This window comes from Elephantulus edwardii, unplaced genomic scaffold, assembly GCF_000299155.1.
Source record: "Elephantulus edwardii isolate Elephantulus edwardi_28Jun2011 unplaced genomic scaffold, EleEdw1.0 scaffold00328, whole genome shotgun sequence".
NCBI classification, from domain to species: domain Eukaryota; kingdom Metazoa; phylum Chordata; class Mammalia; order Macroscelidea; family Macroscelididae; genus Elephantulus; species Elephantulus edwardii.
In genome coordinates this window covers 1,294,307-1,310,636 of record NW_006400078.1, presented here as the reverse complement: position 1 = coordinate 1,310,636, position 16,330 = coordinate 1,294,307, and the positions used below count along the sequence as shown (strand labels likewise).

General features: G+C 54.8%; 1 protein-coding gene across 4 annotated transcripts; it reads left to right on the top strand.

Moving 5' to 3' along the window:
* Positions 1 to 433: 433 nt before the first annotated feature.
* RPS6KA4 (ribosomal protein S6 kinase, 90kDa, polypeptide 4) lies at positions 434 to 13,260 on the top strand. Of its 4 annotated transcripts, none has more exons than XM_006901486.1 (17): positions 434 to 574; positions 667 to 738; positions 1,390 to 1,608; positions 1,705 to 1,820; positions 2,386 to 2,493; positions 2,694 to 2,774; positions 2,847 to 2,950; positions 3,052 to 3,202; positions 6,708 to 6,872; positions 9,979 to 10,107; positions 10,242 to 10,354; positions 10,442 to 10,535; positions 11,067 to 11,240; positions 11,559 to 11,753; positions 12,114 to 12,273; positions 12,453 to 12,616; positions 12,821 to 13,260. In XM_006901486.1, exons 1-17 carry the CDS (start codon positions 520 to 522, stop codon positions 13,013 to 13,015), a joined length of 2,295 nt encoding a protein of 764 aa, XP_006901548.1. In that variant the 5' UTR covers positions 434 to 519; the 3' UTR covers positions 13,016 to 13,260. The 4 variants fall into 4 exon arrangements, with proteins under 4 accessions (XP_006901548.1, XP_006901547.1, XP_006901546.1 ...); XM_006901485.1 differs by having other exon boundaries at positions 439 to 574; positions 10,239 to 10,354; XM_006901484.1 differs by having other exon boundaries at positions 439 to 574; positions 10,221 to 10,354.
* The last annotated feature ends 3,070 nt before the right edge of the window (positions 13,261 to 16,330 follow it).

Genomic DNA, 16,330 nt, shown 5'->3' with positions numbered 1-16,330 from the left:
CAGGGAGCCCATCCCTTCTGGGGGGATCAGCGTGATCACAGTGGGGGTCAGTGGGCTGTGGTTTTCATGGAAGTCCTGGCTTTCTGTGGTGGCTGAGGACGCAAGGGGAAGATGCGCTCCTGCCCTCGCTGTCCCCAGGAGGCGAGCTCTGCGGTGCCGGTTGTGGCCCTCCCCCCACCTCCTAGTGTCCTGGACCTTGGCTTCAGCCAGCATCCGAGGCCATGACCTGCCTGGGTGCGCACCCAGGAGACTGAAGCTCATCGGGGCCCAGGCACCGGGTCCCAGATCCCGGGGAGTGCAGCATGGAGCCCCCAAGTGCCTGGCCCCTGCAGGGCTGTCCCCCGCCTGCCTCCCACTGTCACGTTCCAGCCGCCTGACTCAGGCTGCACAGGGCGGGGACGGAGAGGCGGTGCCTCCTCGGCCCGGAGGCGGCACCAGGAAGCGCCCGCCCCGGCCAGAGCCGCCATGTAACCGGCGCCGCCTGGAGCCAAGCAGCGCGGGCCCCGCGACCCGCCCGCCATGGGCGACGAGGACGAGGACGAGGGCTGCGCGGTGGAGCTGCGGATCACCGAAGGTGGGGCCAGGGCGGTGGGGAGCCGGTGTGCCTGTGGCCTGGGGCTGGGAGGGTCACAGGCGGCTGGGCTGATATGCCCCCGGTGCCCACAGCCAACCTGACCGGGCACGAGGAGAAGGTGAGCGTGGAGAACTTCGAGCTGCTCAAGGTGCTGGGCACGGGAGGTGAGGACCCCCGGCCCCTGGGCAGGTGTCCCGGGCTCGGTGCCCTGGGCCTCCACGCCCCAAACCAGCCTGGACCCGGGCCAGGCCACCGGGAAGGCCCCCCACCCTTTCCTGGCATAACTGCCCTGCCCATCCCGCCCCACCCTGCCTGGGTCTGCATGCTCTGTCCCCGGGCTGTTCCACAGGGACTCGATTCCTCCTTTGAGCTCCTGGGGGTGCATATCCCTTCCCCAGGTCCCCCACTGGCTCTAGGGCCACCACCCCTCCCAGTGATCTGCACAGCTCACCTCCTTCCTCCTCCTCCGCTTTGCAAACTCCCCTGCCCTGCCCCGCACAGCTTTCCCGCACCTCTGAGAGCTGCGTTCACAGGTTTGCACACCCCCAGCCCCCACCCTGCGCTGCAGGCCTCCTGGGGTTGCACTTTTATCCAGCCTGATTTGCACACCTCTGCCCTGGCTTTGCAGAGGACCCTCCTGGGCTTTGCACACCTTTCCCTACACCTCTTCCAGCTCTTTGCACACCTGCCTGGCACCCCTAGCTCCCAGGCTAGATTTGCACACCCTCCCGGGTTGGTATCACCCTCGCCCCCGCCAGTCTGCACCACCCTCCTGCTCACGGCCCCCCCCTCCACCCACTCGCTGCTCCCCACAGCCTACGGGAAGGTGTTCCTGGTGCGGAAGGCGGGCGGGCACGACGCGGGGAAGCTGTATGCCATGAAGGTGCTGCGCAAGGCGGCGCTGGTGCAGCGCGCCAAGACACAGGAGCACACGCGCACGGAGCGGTCGGTGCTGGAGCTGGTGCGCCAGGCGCCCTTCCTGGTTACCCTGCACTACGCCTTCCAGACTGACGCCAAGCTGCACCTCATCCTGGGTAAGGACAGCTGCACCTCGACTCCCGCTGGGAGGCTGGATGCAGGTGTGGCCATCCCACAGGTGCTCTCTGACCCTCACTCCATCCATCCCCCAGACTATGTGAGCGGTGGGGAGATGTTCACCCACCTCTACCAGCGCCAGCACTTCAAGGAGGCCGAGGTGCGTGTGTACGGGGGCGAGATCACGCTGGCCCTGGAGCACCTGCACAAGGTGGGCGAGGAGGCCCTGGCCACAAGGCTGTTGCCATGGGGACAGGTCTGGGCTTTGTAAGGGGCTTCCTGAAAAGGTGGCCTTGGGACTCTTCCTGGGCCTCATGGGAGCTTAGTGGCTTCGGTGGGCGCTTCACAGGCCTCCTGGGAGGAAGCCTTGTGTGGAAGAAAGGGGCGTCCTCCCCTGGTGTCCCTGTTAGGGGCTTTCCTTGCTCAGGAGCTGGGGGCTGCCTCTCACAGAACTTCCTCAAACACAGACCTCAAGCTTCGCCTGCAAGGGCTCCTTTGGGCTCGTCACTAGACTCTCCTCCTGTGGGCCCTGGGCTGCTCCCATGGGGAGCCCTCCTGGGGCCCGCTTTCCCACCCTCATTCCTTAGAATGCATCCGCTCTTGGTGGGGCCCCTCCGCATGCTGAGTCACCTCCTCTCGGAGGGTCTTCTTGTCCTGAGCAGGGACCTGGCTGGAGGGGGTCAGCTTTGGGGGGCCTTAAGGAGGATGGCAGCCTCTGGAGGCTGGATCTGGGGAATGTCTGAGGAGGAAGCTCAGTGTCCCTCTTGTCCTGCCAGCTGGGCATCATCTACCGGGACCTGAAGCTGGAGAATGTGCTGTTGGATTCCGAAGGCCACATTGTCCTCACGGACTTTGGGCTGAGCAAAGAATTCCTGACGGAGGAGGTGAGGCAGGCCCACCTGGTCCCCATTCACCCTCTCCTTTCGTTCTTCCTACTCCCCCCGGCTCTGCGAGTCCGGGTGCAGAGGTGAATGGACCCAGACCCTGCCTTCTGGATGCGCTGCTTCCCCTCTCCAAGTCCTCACTCTGGATGCTGGGCCATGGGCAAGGCCGTGGTTGTTTAAATGTGTCTCTCCCTTCTCAGAAAGAACGGACCTTTTCGTTCTGTGGCACCATCGAGTACATGGCCCCCGAGATCATCCGCAGCAAGTCGGGGCATGGCAAGGTGGGCCGGCAGTGGAGCGGGTGGTGGGCATGCTGGGGGCAGCGCAGATGCTCATCGGCTCCTCCCCGGCAGGCCGTGGACTGGTGGAGCCTGGGCATCCTGCTCTTCGAGCTGCTGACGGGGGCCTCGCCCTTCACCCTGGAGGGCGAGAGGAACACGCAGGCTGAGGTGTCTCGGTGAGGAAGGCTGGACGTGGAGGCGGCTGAGGGCCAGGGGCCTGCCTGGGCAGGGCTTGGGGGGGGGCTCGCGGCCCCTGACGCCCCCCCAATCCTCTCAGACGGATCCTGAAGTGCTCCCCTCCCTTCCCTCCCCGGATCGGGCCTGTGGCGCAGGACCTGCTGCGGAGGCTGCTCTGTAAAGACCCCAAGAAACGATTGGGCGCGGGGCCACAGGGGGCGCAGGAAGTCAAGAACCACCCCTTCTTCCAGGTGAGGCTCCAGATTTACGCTCCCATACCTCCCTGCTCTGGCCATCTAGGCCCAGCTGCTGCTCTGGCTTGGGGGGGGGGCTCTTAGAAGTAGGTCTGAGCTTGGTCCATGTCCCTTCACCCAGACCACCTCCCGGAGAGCAAGTGTGTGTAAGTTGGGGCTTCTCCCAAATGTTAGGATGCAGTGTGACGGGTCAGTGTGTGAGGACAGTGCAGAGTGGGTTGTGCCTCCTGGGAGGTTAAAGAGGAGCCTTGGTGATGGAGCAGTTAAAGGATCTGGCTGCTAACTAAAAGCGTGCCGGTTGGAACCCAGCAGCTGCTTGTGTGCATAAAGACTGGTAGCCATGGAAACCCTTTGGACAGTTCTACTCTGCCCCCCAGGCTGAAGCTGGAGTTGACTCTGGGAGAACGGCGGGTCAGCGAGACCATACTTTCCTGTGTGTTGTATGCAGCCAGCACCATTCCCGCTGACCTGTGGGGCAGGGAGCTCTTGTGAACCACCTTGACCCTCCCCACCCTTACAGCTAAGGAAGCTGAGGTTCAGAGAGGTTATGTAATTGGCCCAAACTCCCTCAGCGAGGAAGTGATGGAGATCGGATTCAGGTCTCAGGGCTGGAAGACCTGCATTCTTAACTATGGCATTCTTCTGTCTGCCACTTGTTTGATAGGGTCACAAAGGCACCCAGTTATGGTCATTGATTAGGTCCCCGGGTGGAGGGGCAATCTTCCTTCCATAAAGGTCACAGCTCAGGGCACTCTGTGAAACAGCTCGCTCTAACACAAGGGCAGCTGTAGTCCAAATCGACTGGATGGAAGTGGGTTTGGATTTTTTTTTAAATTTTTTTATTTTTTATTTTTGTGTGAGTGTACCGTCAAATCAGATCTGACTGGTACAGGAGGAGATTGTCCCTCCTTTCCCGGCAGAGCATCTGGTGGATTCGAACCGTGTTCCTCTGGGATTGTAGTTGCAGCTCTTTGCCACTAGGCCACCAGAGCTCCCCTGGATTGGATTTTCTTAATGGGCCACTATGCCACTTGGACTTGAGTGTGTCGGAGATTGTGAGGCTGGCACAGGATAGGGCAGGGTTCAGATCTGTTGTTCCTAGGGTCGCTGTGAGTCATACTCGACTCATCAGTATCTAATCTAACAGCACGTCACTTTGAAGGGCGCTCTGTTGGCCTACTGCTAAGGTGCTGCAATCCCAAAGGCTCATGGTTTGAATCCACCAGCTGCTCCATGGGAGAAGGATGAGCAAGCTCCTCCCCTGTGATTTACCGCCTCTGAAAACCTGCTGGAGGGTCAGCTATGAGTAGATTCTGATTCAACGGCACACGACAACGGTGTCACTTTGAAGACTAAGGTGTGCCTGACTGAAGGCATCACATATATGCATGTGAACACTGGACAACGAATAAGGAAAGCTGGGGCAGAAGTAATGCCTTTGAATTGTGATGCTGCCAGAAAGATGAAAAAAAATCTGTCTTGGAAGAAGTTCGCTTTGGGCGTGTTGTGAGGAGGGGTCATTCCCTGGAGAAGGCTGTCATGCTTGGAAAAGGAGTGAGCCAGTGAGAGAGAGAGATCCTTGATGAGATAGAGGGGCACAGTACAGAGATGTGAGGCTGGGGCAGGATCGAGCAGCTTTATTCTGCTGAGTATGGGGTCAAGAGGAGTCAGGATGGACCTACCAACAGGCATCCTGACCTGCTGTCTAAACTCGGCTTCCTTGAGTCTCCCCAGCAAGTACCACTCAGAAGGACTGCGGGACATTTGTTTTCTGACAGAAATCTAAATCTGTGTGGTGAAAATGTCCCTTTGCAGGGGGGAAGTGGTTGAGAAATGTCATTTTCCTTCCATGAGTTCCTCAAATCCAGCCCGAGTGCGTGCCAGGCGCTGGGCTGAGTGCTGGGAGCAGGTGGACCTGCCCATGAGAGAGGCCTTCACAGCCTCCTACTGGAAAGGGCTGCTCCCTTATTTTCTTTGGAGATGCTGTTGTTAGGTGCCATGGTTAATAATGACTCATAGCGACCCTGTGAACAACAGAGCTGAACTTTGCCCTATCCTGTGCCATTGTCACCGTCTCTGACAGGCACAAACCCATTGTTACAGTTGCTGTGTCAGTCTGTCTTGTTGAGACAGGGATGCTGAGATCCCTGGAGGAAGCACTGGGATCTTTCAGCTGGGCTCAGTCTTCGTGACTTTAAGTGACAGAATGCCTAAGTAAAAACCATGAGATCTGTGGGACTATATTTTAATGGAGGCTGGAATGAACAGAGGCCTAAACAAAAGAGGTTTTTGGTTCCCCCTTTTCATGTAAAGTATGGAGGTTGGTGGCTAGGGCTGCTGTACTGTCAGGAATCCACAATCTTTTTTCCTTGTGCTTCTTCATTCTTAGTATGGAAGCTACCTCCCCAGGGTTGCCTCATGGCGCACAACAGCTGCTGAAGCTCTTGCCATCTAGGCTGCTTTCCAGACAGGAAAGAAGAAGGATTTAGAAGGGCAAGAAAAGTGCTTGCTGTCTCCCTTTTGAGGGTCTGGTAGTTTACCTCACAATTTTTGTTTATAAGTTATTGTTAACTCTTATTGCAAGGAAGTTTATAAAATATGCCTTTAGTTGTGTGTATTGCTGCTTGGAATGAAATTAGGGCATGCTGGTGGTTAGTCCACAGAGTGTTGTGCTGCCAAAGGCTGTGCTTCTGAGTCCATCAATGGTTTCAGGAAGGAAAGATGGGCAATCTCCTCCTGTGTGATTTATAGCTGCTGAAAACTTGCTGGAGGCTCTGCTCTATGTCGGTTCTGACTCCACAGCAGTGAGTTTGAGGTTTTGGAATGAAATTGGGATTACAGCACAAATGAAGACGAGGATGGATGGATACTGGACTCGCAGTGAACAGGCCCTGCCATGATGACTTAAACATAAAAGGGCATAAAAGTCCAAGGAACGGGCCTGACCTCAGGCAAGGCTGTATCAAGGTGCTCAAATTGTGTCCGTAGTGATCTTTTTTTCTCTTGGTTCTGCTTTTCTTTACAGGCCTCATCATGATCCCCTGAGGGTCCCCCTGCAGTTCCAGGCTCACATCTCCCAGTTTTAAGTCATATGGGAAAGAGAAATTTATTTTTCACACTAATTCTGTTTAAAGTTCTAGAGTTGATTGGGAAGTGATTCTCCAAGGGAAGCAGGGATTCTGCTCCTAGGAAGAGCTCTGGTGGCCTAGTCCAGAGGGACCTGTCCTACCAACCCAAAGATGGTGCATCTCTGTCAGTTCAAATCCACTAGTGGTTCTGTAGAAAAAAGGGCAGTCTCCTCCCATATGACTTACAGCCTCTGAAAACCTGCTGGAGGGTCAACTAGGAGTTGGTTTCAACTTGAAGGCAATGAGTTAGAGTTTTTTCAAGAAAGAGGGGAATGGGTGCTGGGGAGGCTGAAGAGCCCAGACAGACCCTTCCCCAGGTGAGGGCAGCTTGAGCCCAGTTCCTTTAACCCCGATCTCTGACTCTTTTTTTCCAGGGTCTGGACTGGGCTGCTCTGGCTGCCAGGAAGATTCCAGCCCCATTCCGGCCCCAGATCCGCTCGGAGCTGGATGTGGGCAACTTTGCAGAGGAATTTACCCGGCTGGAGCCTGTCTACTCGCCTTCTGGCAGCCCTCCACCCGGGGACCCTCGCGTCTTCCAGGTGAGTGGGAGTGCATGGAGCCAGGTGCAGGGGAGACTCTGGCTGGACCTGTGACCACTGTACAGGCCCCGTGCCTGGACGGGGTCTCAGTGTCTCCCCGCCTCCTTGTTAGCTCCACGTTTGGCTCAGGATCACATTGCTCAAGTAACTCGCTGCTGTTGACCGATTCTGACTCATAAAGGCCCCAGAGGGCAGAACAGACTGCCCTGTTGAGTTTCCATTGTGGTAGTATTTATGGGAACCTAGTGCCATATTTTTCTCTTGTGGAATAGCTGGTGGGTTTGAACCTGGTTAGAAAGCAACCAAGCACTTAACCACTTTGGCACCAAGGTTTCCTTATTATTCTTCTTTTTTAAAAAAAAATATAAAGACCCCTCTTTATGCTTGTTATTATCTTTGAATACCATTGAGTGAAGTAGCTTCTAATTAATAGCAACCCCATGTGACAACGCAGAACTGCCCCAGGGGGTTGCCAAGACTATAATCTTAACAGACGTAGATGCCACATCTTACTCCCACAGAACAGCTGGTGGATTCGAACTGCTGAGCACTTAACTACAACCCCACGAGGGCACATCCTAATCCTGTTTCTTCCTGATGTCCACATAGCAAACCTTTTTGCAGCCCTGGCCCCTTCTGCCTCCATCCTCTCCCGTCTCCCCTCGACAGCTGAGTGACTCTAGTTGGGGTGGCTGCAGCCAGCAACTCTGCCGCCCGGCTCTGCCTCCCAAGCTTTCCCATAGAGACTTTGGCAGCACAGTGATGGTATAGTCTGTGGCAAGTTGCACTGTGAGTCTGTTGTTAATGCCATTGAGTTGAGTACGACCCTATGAACAAAAGTTCTGAACACTGTTACAGAACTATCGATGTTTCCCTCTGTGAGTCGAGGGCAGTTCGAATTCACCAGTAGCTCTGAGAGAAAGTCTCCTCTCCTTGGGATTTATGATCTCTGAACCCTGCTGGAAAGTCAGAATGAGTCAGACCTGAGTTGGAGGCAGTGAGTTTGCATTTTGACTTGCTTAAGCAGATAATTAAGAGGAGCCAGGTTTGCACCGTGACTTTGAACACCTGGCGGCACACCCTCTCACATTTCCTCCTCTGGGGGGAGAAGCCCAGGCCTGCTGGACAAGTTCTTTGCTCAGCATTCGAGACCCTGCATGAGGTAATCCTTGCTCAGAGCTGTAGTCTGGGTGCTCAACAATATCTCACTGGATGCTGCAGCAGCGCTGAAGTTCCTCTGTGCCTTTGCACATGCTGTTCCTGCCACCTGCAGTTCTGGCTCACCTTTCAGGCCTGGTGTCCAGAGCTGCTGCCTGTAGGAAGCCTTCCATGATTAACCTGGCCCACGGGGTGCCCCTTCTCTCATGCTTCAGACCTTTGCAGAAGGCACCTCCTTCCCAGCATTTAGCACACTGAACCCTGACAGGCTGACTGAGTCAGGAAGTTCCTAGGTGGGGACTTTGTGTTTAATGTTCAGGGTATGGCCCCGCCTGTAGGAAATGCTCCGTGAGTATTAAACAAGGGTAGACCAATATCCAGAATGGATTTGTCTGTTCCCTTTATGAAGTTCCCAGAAGTGACAGCTCGCTGGGTGGCTTTCATTTCTAGCATCACAGTCTTTTTTTTCCCCCCTCTTTTTTTTTTAAGATCCTTTGCCTAAGTTTATTGGAAGACTAGAGGATAGCCATAATTGACAAGACTGAAAGCTTTGGTAACATTGGCTTAACATGGGAGGCTTAAGGTTGAAGTTCCTATGAGCACATCTCTTTGGAAACTGTTTTGACTGAGTGATTGTTATCTTGCTGCCAACCTTTTAAAATTTTTTTATTATTAAATTTTATTAATTTTAATGAACAATTTTCAGAGATTTTGGGTTTTTATTCATTCATCGTTGCACTAAGCATCACAGTCTTAATGAGAAAGTGTTCTTTTTCTCTCTTTCTGACTTTTTATTATAGTTTAAGTGAAGGTTTACAGAACAATTTGGATTCATGAGCTTATGTGCATTTTGTATTATGAGGTCAGTTCAATTCCCTCAAGGTAACAAGACTGTCCACACACCTTCTCTGGGTTCCATGTTTCCACTTGACCTTCTTTCCTGCCACTTCCTGCATTTGTTTGTTTATTTTTGTCCTGCCGGATGAGTTTTGTCTGCGGGGCCCCTGCTGCCCTTGGCCTCTTATGGTTAACTACATAGAGGAGTACCTTCCTCTTGGTGTGATCTTCATTTTCTAAGCCTGTCTGTTGGCTGAAGGCTGACCTCCTGGGGTGGATTCCCCAGCCTGAAGGGTGTCGAGGGCCACATTCTTTATCAGGGCAGGAAGTCTGGTCTTTTTAAAAAAATGTTATGATTTTGACTTTTATTCTCTATTCCCGCAGTTCAGGATCTTCTATAGTAGTTGTGATCAGAGATGGTGTGGAGGCCAGGCACCATCTAGTGCTTCTGGCCTCAGGGGAGTGGAGTTGGTGGTTCGAGTCATCAGTCAAGTAGTTCTTTGGTGAAAGTCCTTGAGGAGAAAGTTCTTTCTTGTGAACTCATGGTTACTTAGGTTATGTCTCTTAATGATTAAAATCGGTGTATTGAGGGCCTGTAGTATGCCAGGTGAATGAACCAACCAAACAAAATTTTGCTTCCATGGAGCTCACATCCTGGTGCTCACATGCTCGTTGAGAAAACAACACATAATTAAAGTAACCCTTGCAAGTCTCTGAAGTGGCCAGGACATGGGTCCTCAGGAAGGGGTCCTCAGAAGGCTCGCTCTCTCTGCAGTTCCTCAACAATCCTTCTTACAGCTGATGTGAAGGCAAGGCAGGGGTTTTGTCTTCTCCACAGCAGGTGGGGGCAGATTTTGTAAGAGAAGCTAGCTGGTCTTAGATTCCCACACATCCAGTCCCTGTTCCCTGGGCTTCCAAGCTGGTCCAGATGCAGCCCTTGGTGTTTGCAGGGTGCTGTGTTGAGAAAAGTGGGAGGGCAGTCCGGTGGGAAGCTGCCATGGGGCTACGTTCTTGAAAAATCAGGTAGAGTAAAATGTGCTCAACATTCCTGTGTGACCCTACCTGCACCCCAGTCCCCAGCTCTCCACCCACGCTGCCCCCTCTCCTCCAGGGATACTCCTTTGTGGCACCATCTATCCTGTTTGACCACAACAACGCTGTGATGACCGACGTGCTGGAAGCTCCTGGCTCAGGAGACAGGCCAGGCCGGGCGGCTGTGGCCAGGAGCGCCATGATGCAGGTGGGCTGGGCTGCGGTGGGGGTGGGGGTGGGGCTGGGCTCCGGGGGAATCTGGCCTGGCTCCAGTAGGTGCCTGCAGCGTGGCCTCGGTGAACATAAACCCTTTGCCTCCAGGACTCGCCCTTCTTCCAGCAGTACGAACTGGACTTGCGGGAGCCTGCACTGGGCCAGGGGAGCTTCTCTGTGTGTCGCCGCTGCCGCCAGCGCCAGAGTGGCCAGGAGTTCGCAGTCAAGATCCTCAGCCGAAGGTGGGCTGGGTGGCAGGGATCTTGAATGGGGTCCTGGAGGGCGGGTCAGGGGCCTGGGCCCTGACAGTCCTCTGTTCTACCCTCTAGGCTGGAGGCGAACACGCAGCGCGAAGTGACTGCCCTGCGGCTGTGCCAGTCGCACCCTAATGTGGTGAAGCTGCACGAGGTGCATCAGGACCAGGTGACGCCTCACTGGGGCTGCGTGCAAGTGGGGAAAAAGAGGCGGTACGTGGGGGGGGGGGCGGGCCAGGCAGGCAGGAGGCTGGGCTTGAGGATTGATTGGTAAGTGGAGTCAGAGGGAGTGGGAGGCAGAGGAGATAAGATAGGGGGGGAAGAAAGGGGGGGCTGAGGATTGGAAGATGGGGCTGAGGAAGGATGTTGGGTAGCATTTGATAGGAGTGAGGCTTGAATTTGATTAAAGGGGCGAGGCTTGGAAAACTTACCTGCGGTCTCAGGTGTGGCTCAAGAATGGTCTTTGACGTGGAATTAGGGACAGGGGGCGGGGCCGACCAGAAGGGAGGGCCTGATTGGTGGGTGGGGCCTGATTAGTAGGCGGAGTCTAGATGAATGCTAATAAGGATGTCGTGGCGTGGCCTAGCTGTTTCTCCCCCTGATTGGCCGGTAGGACTTGGCCGGTGATCGGATTTTGGGTAGTGGGTGGGGCTCAGCCTGGATCCTTGCATGGTGACGGTGGTCACGGCACCTCCCGCAGCTGCACACCTACCTGGTCCTGGAGCTGTTGCGGGGCGGGGAGCTGCTGGAGCACATCCGTAAGAAGAGGCACTTCAGCGAGTCGGAGGCGAGCCAGATCCTGCGCAGCCTCGTGTCGGCTGTGAGCTTCATGCACGAGGAGGCGGGTGTGGTGCACCGCGACCTGAAGCCTGAGGTGGGCGGGGCGAGGGTGGAGACTAGGGGCGTGTCCTACGGTGGAGGCGGGGCTTTGAGGGATTAGTCCTGCAGTGGGGTGGAGCTTCCGGGGCACGTCCTTGCGGCGGGGGCGTGGGGCTTAAGGGACGTGCTAGTTTGGGGGCGGGGCTTCGGGATAGGTCTGTTGACCTAGTCTCAGGGGCGTGTCCTGGGGGCGGGGACGGGGCTTAAAGTAATAGGCGTGGTTTCGTGTCACGCCCTGGGGGTATGGGGCGGGGCTTCGGGGCTCATCCTCGGGGCAGTCCCTGCACACCTGACTGCGCGCCCTGCCATACAGAACATCCTGTACGCGGATGAGACGCTGGGCGCTCAGGTGAAGATCATCGACTTCGGCTTCGCGCGGCTTCGGCCGCAGAGCCCCACCAGGCCCATGCAGACGCCCTGCTTCACGCTGCAGTACGCCGCCCCCGAGCTTCTAGCACAGCAGGGCTACGACGAGTCCTGTGATCTCTGGAGCCTCGGCGTCATTTTGGTATGTGGTGGGGCGGTGTGTGTGTGTGTGGGGGGGGGCTAAGTGAGTGCAGGGTCACCAGACACTGGTCAAGAGTCTCTTTGATGCAAGGGCCGGGCATCTCGGTGCAGGGTGGTCCGAGGCAGGGAGTATGTTGGTCGAGGTGCCAGGCTTAATTGTCAAGGCTCATCCTAAACCAGAGGCAGGGTGCCTTTTGGTGGTGGGATGTGGGGCCTCCCTGTGTGCGGGAGTTAGAGGCCAGGCGTAATCACGCGTGGACATCAGAAATCACTTTAACCGCGAGGGTAGGCCGAAGGGTCAGCTTGCTGTCCTGCCTCGCCCTTCTGCCTGGCATTCACACTTTCCCCACATCTCTTGTAGTACATGATGCTGTCAGGACAAGTCCCCTTCCAGGGGACCTCAGGCCAGGGCGGGCAGAGCCAGGCGGCTGAGATCATGTGCAAGATCCGCGAGGGCCGCTTCTCCCTGGATGGGGAGGCCTGGCAGGGGGTGTCGGAGGAAGCCAAGGAGCTGGTTCGAGGTGCGGAGCTGGAGGGCTTGGGCCGCGTGGTTGGGAAGGGAGAGGCCGTGGAATTCAGCCTGAGCTCCGCAAGGCCATGCGTCCTGGTTTCTTGGCTGTGGATTGGGTTGGGCAGCAGTGTGCGGGGTTGTTGGAGCCTCTCAGGGGCACCTCCTTAACCTCTCCCGGCCCTACTCCAGGGCTCCTGACCGTGGACCCTGCCAAGCGGCTGAAGCTCGAGGAGCTGCGGGCCAGCTCGTGGCTGCAGGACGGCAGCGCGCGCTCCTCGCCCCCACTGCGGACACCCGATGTGTTGGAGTCCTCGGGACCCGCTGTGCGCTCCGGGCTCAATGCCACCTTCATGGTGAGGGCGAGCCTTGGCCGGGTGGACGTGGGGCCGGGGACAGAGCTCGGAGGCGGCGCCTCTGGCGGGCCTGGGCCCCAAACTTGGGAGTCGAAGATGAATTGGCCTTGACTTGATGAGACAAAGGGGGTGCCAGGATCTGAGGCCCAGCCAGGATGTGGGAGCCGGTCAGGCCCCAGGGACTTATCCTCTGCCTTCTGCTAGGCATTCAACCGCGGCAAGCGCGAGGGCTTCTTCCTGAAGAGCGTGGAGAACGCGCCCCTGGCCAAGCGGCGCAAGCAGAAGCTGCGGAGCGCGACCGCCTCCCGCCGGGGCTCCCCTGCGCCCACAGCCCCTGGACGGGCCCCCGCCAGCAAGGGGCCGCAGCGCCGCACCAATGGCCCCCTGCCTCCCTCCTAGCCCTCGCCACTGTGACCCCCTTTCCTTCTAGGATCTGTGGCCTGGGAGCCCGGCTCCCCGGCTCCAGGTCTAAACTAGCGGCTCTGCCGTGGTCCCCAGGCGCTGTCCTGGCCTCTCCTTTGCCCTTGCTCCCTGACAGAGCAGAAGTATTTTTATAAGCAGAGAATTTTTTATGTCTTACAATGTAGATAGAGATGCAGGGAAGGAGGGGTCCTGGCAGGGAGTGGGCACGTCTGTGAGCCCTCCCCTATAGGCCTGCAGGGAAGGGTCCCTCCCGCATTTCTAAGCACTGAACTGCCACGAGGAGTAATGGGGCTCCTTCCCTGTGACTCTACTCCTGGGGGGGGTCCCCCAAGCTGTCACTTTACGGACTGTTTGTGCAATGCCATCCACCAAAGACCTGTGTTGAGGGATTGAAGGAGAGACCCTGGGGACCCGAAGCACTTGTGCTTCGCTTTAGGTCACCTGCTTCTTCCCTGCTGGGGCTAAGGCAAGAGGCAGGGACCCCCTAAAAGGGAGGCTCCCTTCTCACCCATCCTTCCCCTCAGGCACAGCTGCCCATGGCTGAGGGGCAGAGCCTCGGGGGTCTGGGCTGGGCCTTCGTGTCTGTCTCTGCTTCAGCCTCTCCAGGCTGTGCCTTTGACTTTAAAATAAAAGTCCACCCAGTGCCGTGAGGTGCCCGTGTCCATGTGTGACTTTGTGGGTGGGGGTGTGTGCAGAGCCCCAGAGGGGAGGACTAGGGAGACCACTTCCAGGATGAGGTCGTGGTCCAACTTTCATCTTGGCAGTGTTTTAACAGCTGTGTCATGGATCACAGAAGGAATTCCCTGGTTGTAAGTGACAGAAAATCCAGCCCAGACTTCCTTAAACAGAATAAGAGGCTCATGAACAAACAGCCGAGAAGTGGCTTCAGGCAAGGGCTAATCCGTGTTCAGATTAGACGTCAGTTTGCTCATCTCCAGCTTTGTGGTAATTCACTGGTGGTTTAGCCTGAAGGGCTTTCCTTTTGGCCCCTGGATGAGTGTCAGGTGGAAGCTGGTTCCCTGGTCCCTGCTTTAGCATCCCTCCAGAGATTTTAGATGTACTCTGACTTGGTCCACTTAGGTATGTGCCCACTCTGAACCAAGCATGGTGGCCAGAGGTTACAGTGTGCTGATTGGTTTAGATTGGGGTCATGGACGTCCCTTCTGGAAGATCATTAGATGGAGAGTAGGAGAAGGGTGGACGAGAGGTCCCCTGGCCAGCACTATGTGATTGAGCCTGTGAGGGACAGGAGTGATCCACTTTGAGCTCTTGGAGCTGAAAGTGCGTTGCCACCGAAAATCTGACTTAGTCAGAGAGTTCAAGGTCAGCAGGAGCTAGATGTGTGCTCTATTGCTGGATGTTTGGATTGTTTAGCAACATAAATGATGCTGAAACAAACAAGCTTTATATAAACTTGGGTACTTAAACAGTTTTACTGAGTTGTAGCTCATCCACTATCTAATCTACAGAGTATGAGTTAGTGGATTTTTGTATATTCACAGAGTTGTGCAACCACCCCACAGTCTCATTCCAGAGCATTTTCATCACCCCCAAAAGAAATCCAAACTTATTGGCTCATTTCTTCCCCACCCCTAAGCCTGATTATGCAGATGACACAGTCTTGCTTGCATGAAGAAGCCTTGAAGCATTTGCCGGAGAAGATTAAAGACTACAGCCTTCAGTACGGATTACATCTCAACATCAAAATAACAAAAATGTTCATCCTTGGATAAACAGGCAACATAATAATAGAAGGAGAAAAGTGTGAAGTTGTCAAAGATTTCATGTTACTTGAATCCACAGTCAGCAGCCATGGTAGCAGCAGTCAAGAAATCAAAAGACGAGAGACCCTTTCTACGAAGATGGTGCACTGGAAGCGAAGAAGGAAGCCCCTGCCCCTCCCAAAACTGAAGCCAAAGCAAAGGTGTTAGAGGCAAAGAAGACCATCCTAAAGGGCATCCACAATCACCAAAAAAGAAGATACACATGTCACCAACCTTCCGGCAGCCTAAGATGTTGAGACCACAAAGGCAGCCCAAATACCCCTGGAAGAGCACCCCCAGGAGAAACAAGCTTGACCACTATGCCATCATCAAGCTTCCCCTGACCACTGAGTCAGTCATGAAGAAGGTAGATGATAACTCACTTGTGTTCATTGTGGATGTCAAGGCCAACAAGCACCAAATCAAACAAACTGTAAAGAAGCTCTGTGACATTGATGTGTCCAAGGTCAACATCTTGATTAGGCCTGATGGAGAGAAGAAGGCCTATGTTCAGCTTGCTATGATGCTTTGGATGTTGCCAATGAAATTGGGATAATTTAAACTGAGTCCAGTGGGTAACTCAATATAAATTTTTGTCACTAAAGAAAAATAAAAAAGACTTGTTGCATTGGGCAAATCTGTTGTCAAGGACATCTTTAAAGTGCTAAAAAGCAAGGATGTCAATTTAAATAAAGACAGGCCATGGTCTTTGCAATCACTTGTTATGTATCAGAGCTGGACAATGACGAGGGATGATAGAAGGAGAATTGATGCCTTTGAAAATATGGTGTTGGAGAAGAGTATTGAATATACCATGTACTGCTAGAAGAACAAACAAGTTTGTCCTGGAGAGGGTGAAGCCAGGCTGGTTCTTGGAGGCAAGGATTCTGAAGCTTCGTCTGACATACAATGGACGTGCTCCAAGGCGGGACCAATCCTCGGAGAGGGACGTCATGCTTGAGAGGGTGGAGGGACAGCTCAGGAGAGGACCCTGAATGAGATGGATTGATTCAGTGACTAGGGTAATGAGGGTAGGTGTGTCAGAATTAGTGAGATTGGCACAGCATAGAACAGGGTTTAGGGCTGTTGTACATAGGGCCGCTATGAGTCTCAGGTGACTTGACAGCACATAACAACAAGTTGCAGCTGACCCATCTCATTGTCGTTAGGTATAATTGACTCATCCCTGACCTGCAAGTTTCCAAGGTGATAATTCACACAGGAGGAGATTGCCATCTTTCTTCCAGGAGCTGCTGATGGATTTGGATCTCAGAGATGCACTCTTCGAGTTAGCAGCACAGCTTCCTAGGGATTATGCCACCAGAGAGCTCCACCATGGTATTTTCAATTGCTTCATAGGCCTGTTAAAGTGGGACAGTGAACAGGGAAGACTGAAGAACTGATGCCTTTGAATTGGGTTTGCGAAGAGTATTGAATATACTCTATACACAAAGTGTTGAATACAGTCTTCACAAAGAGTACTGAGTCAGCTGCCAAAAGAACCAACAGATCCGTTTTGGGAGAAGTG

Bases quoted from the DNA above. Each gene is read 5' to 3' on its own strand.
- RPS6KA4 (XM_006901484.1), top strand. From the start codon at position 520: ATGGGCGACGAGGACGAGGACGAGGGCTGCGCGGTGGAGCTGCGGATC. The intron at 739-1,389 runs GTGAGGACCCCC...TGCTCCCCACAG, and splicing joins CAAGGTGCTGGGCACGGGAG to CCTACGGGAAGGTGTTCCTG. The intron at 2,775-2,846 runs GTGGGCCGGCAG...CCTCCCCGGCAG, and splicing joins GCAAGTCGGGGCATGGCAAG to GCCGTGGACTGGTGGAGCCT.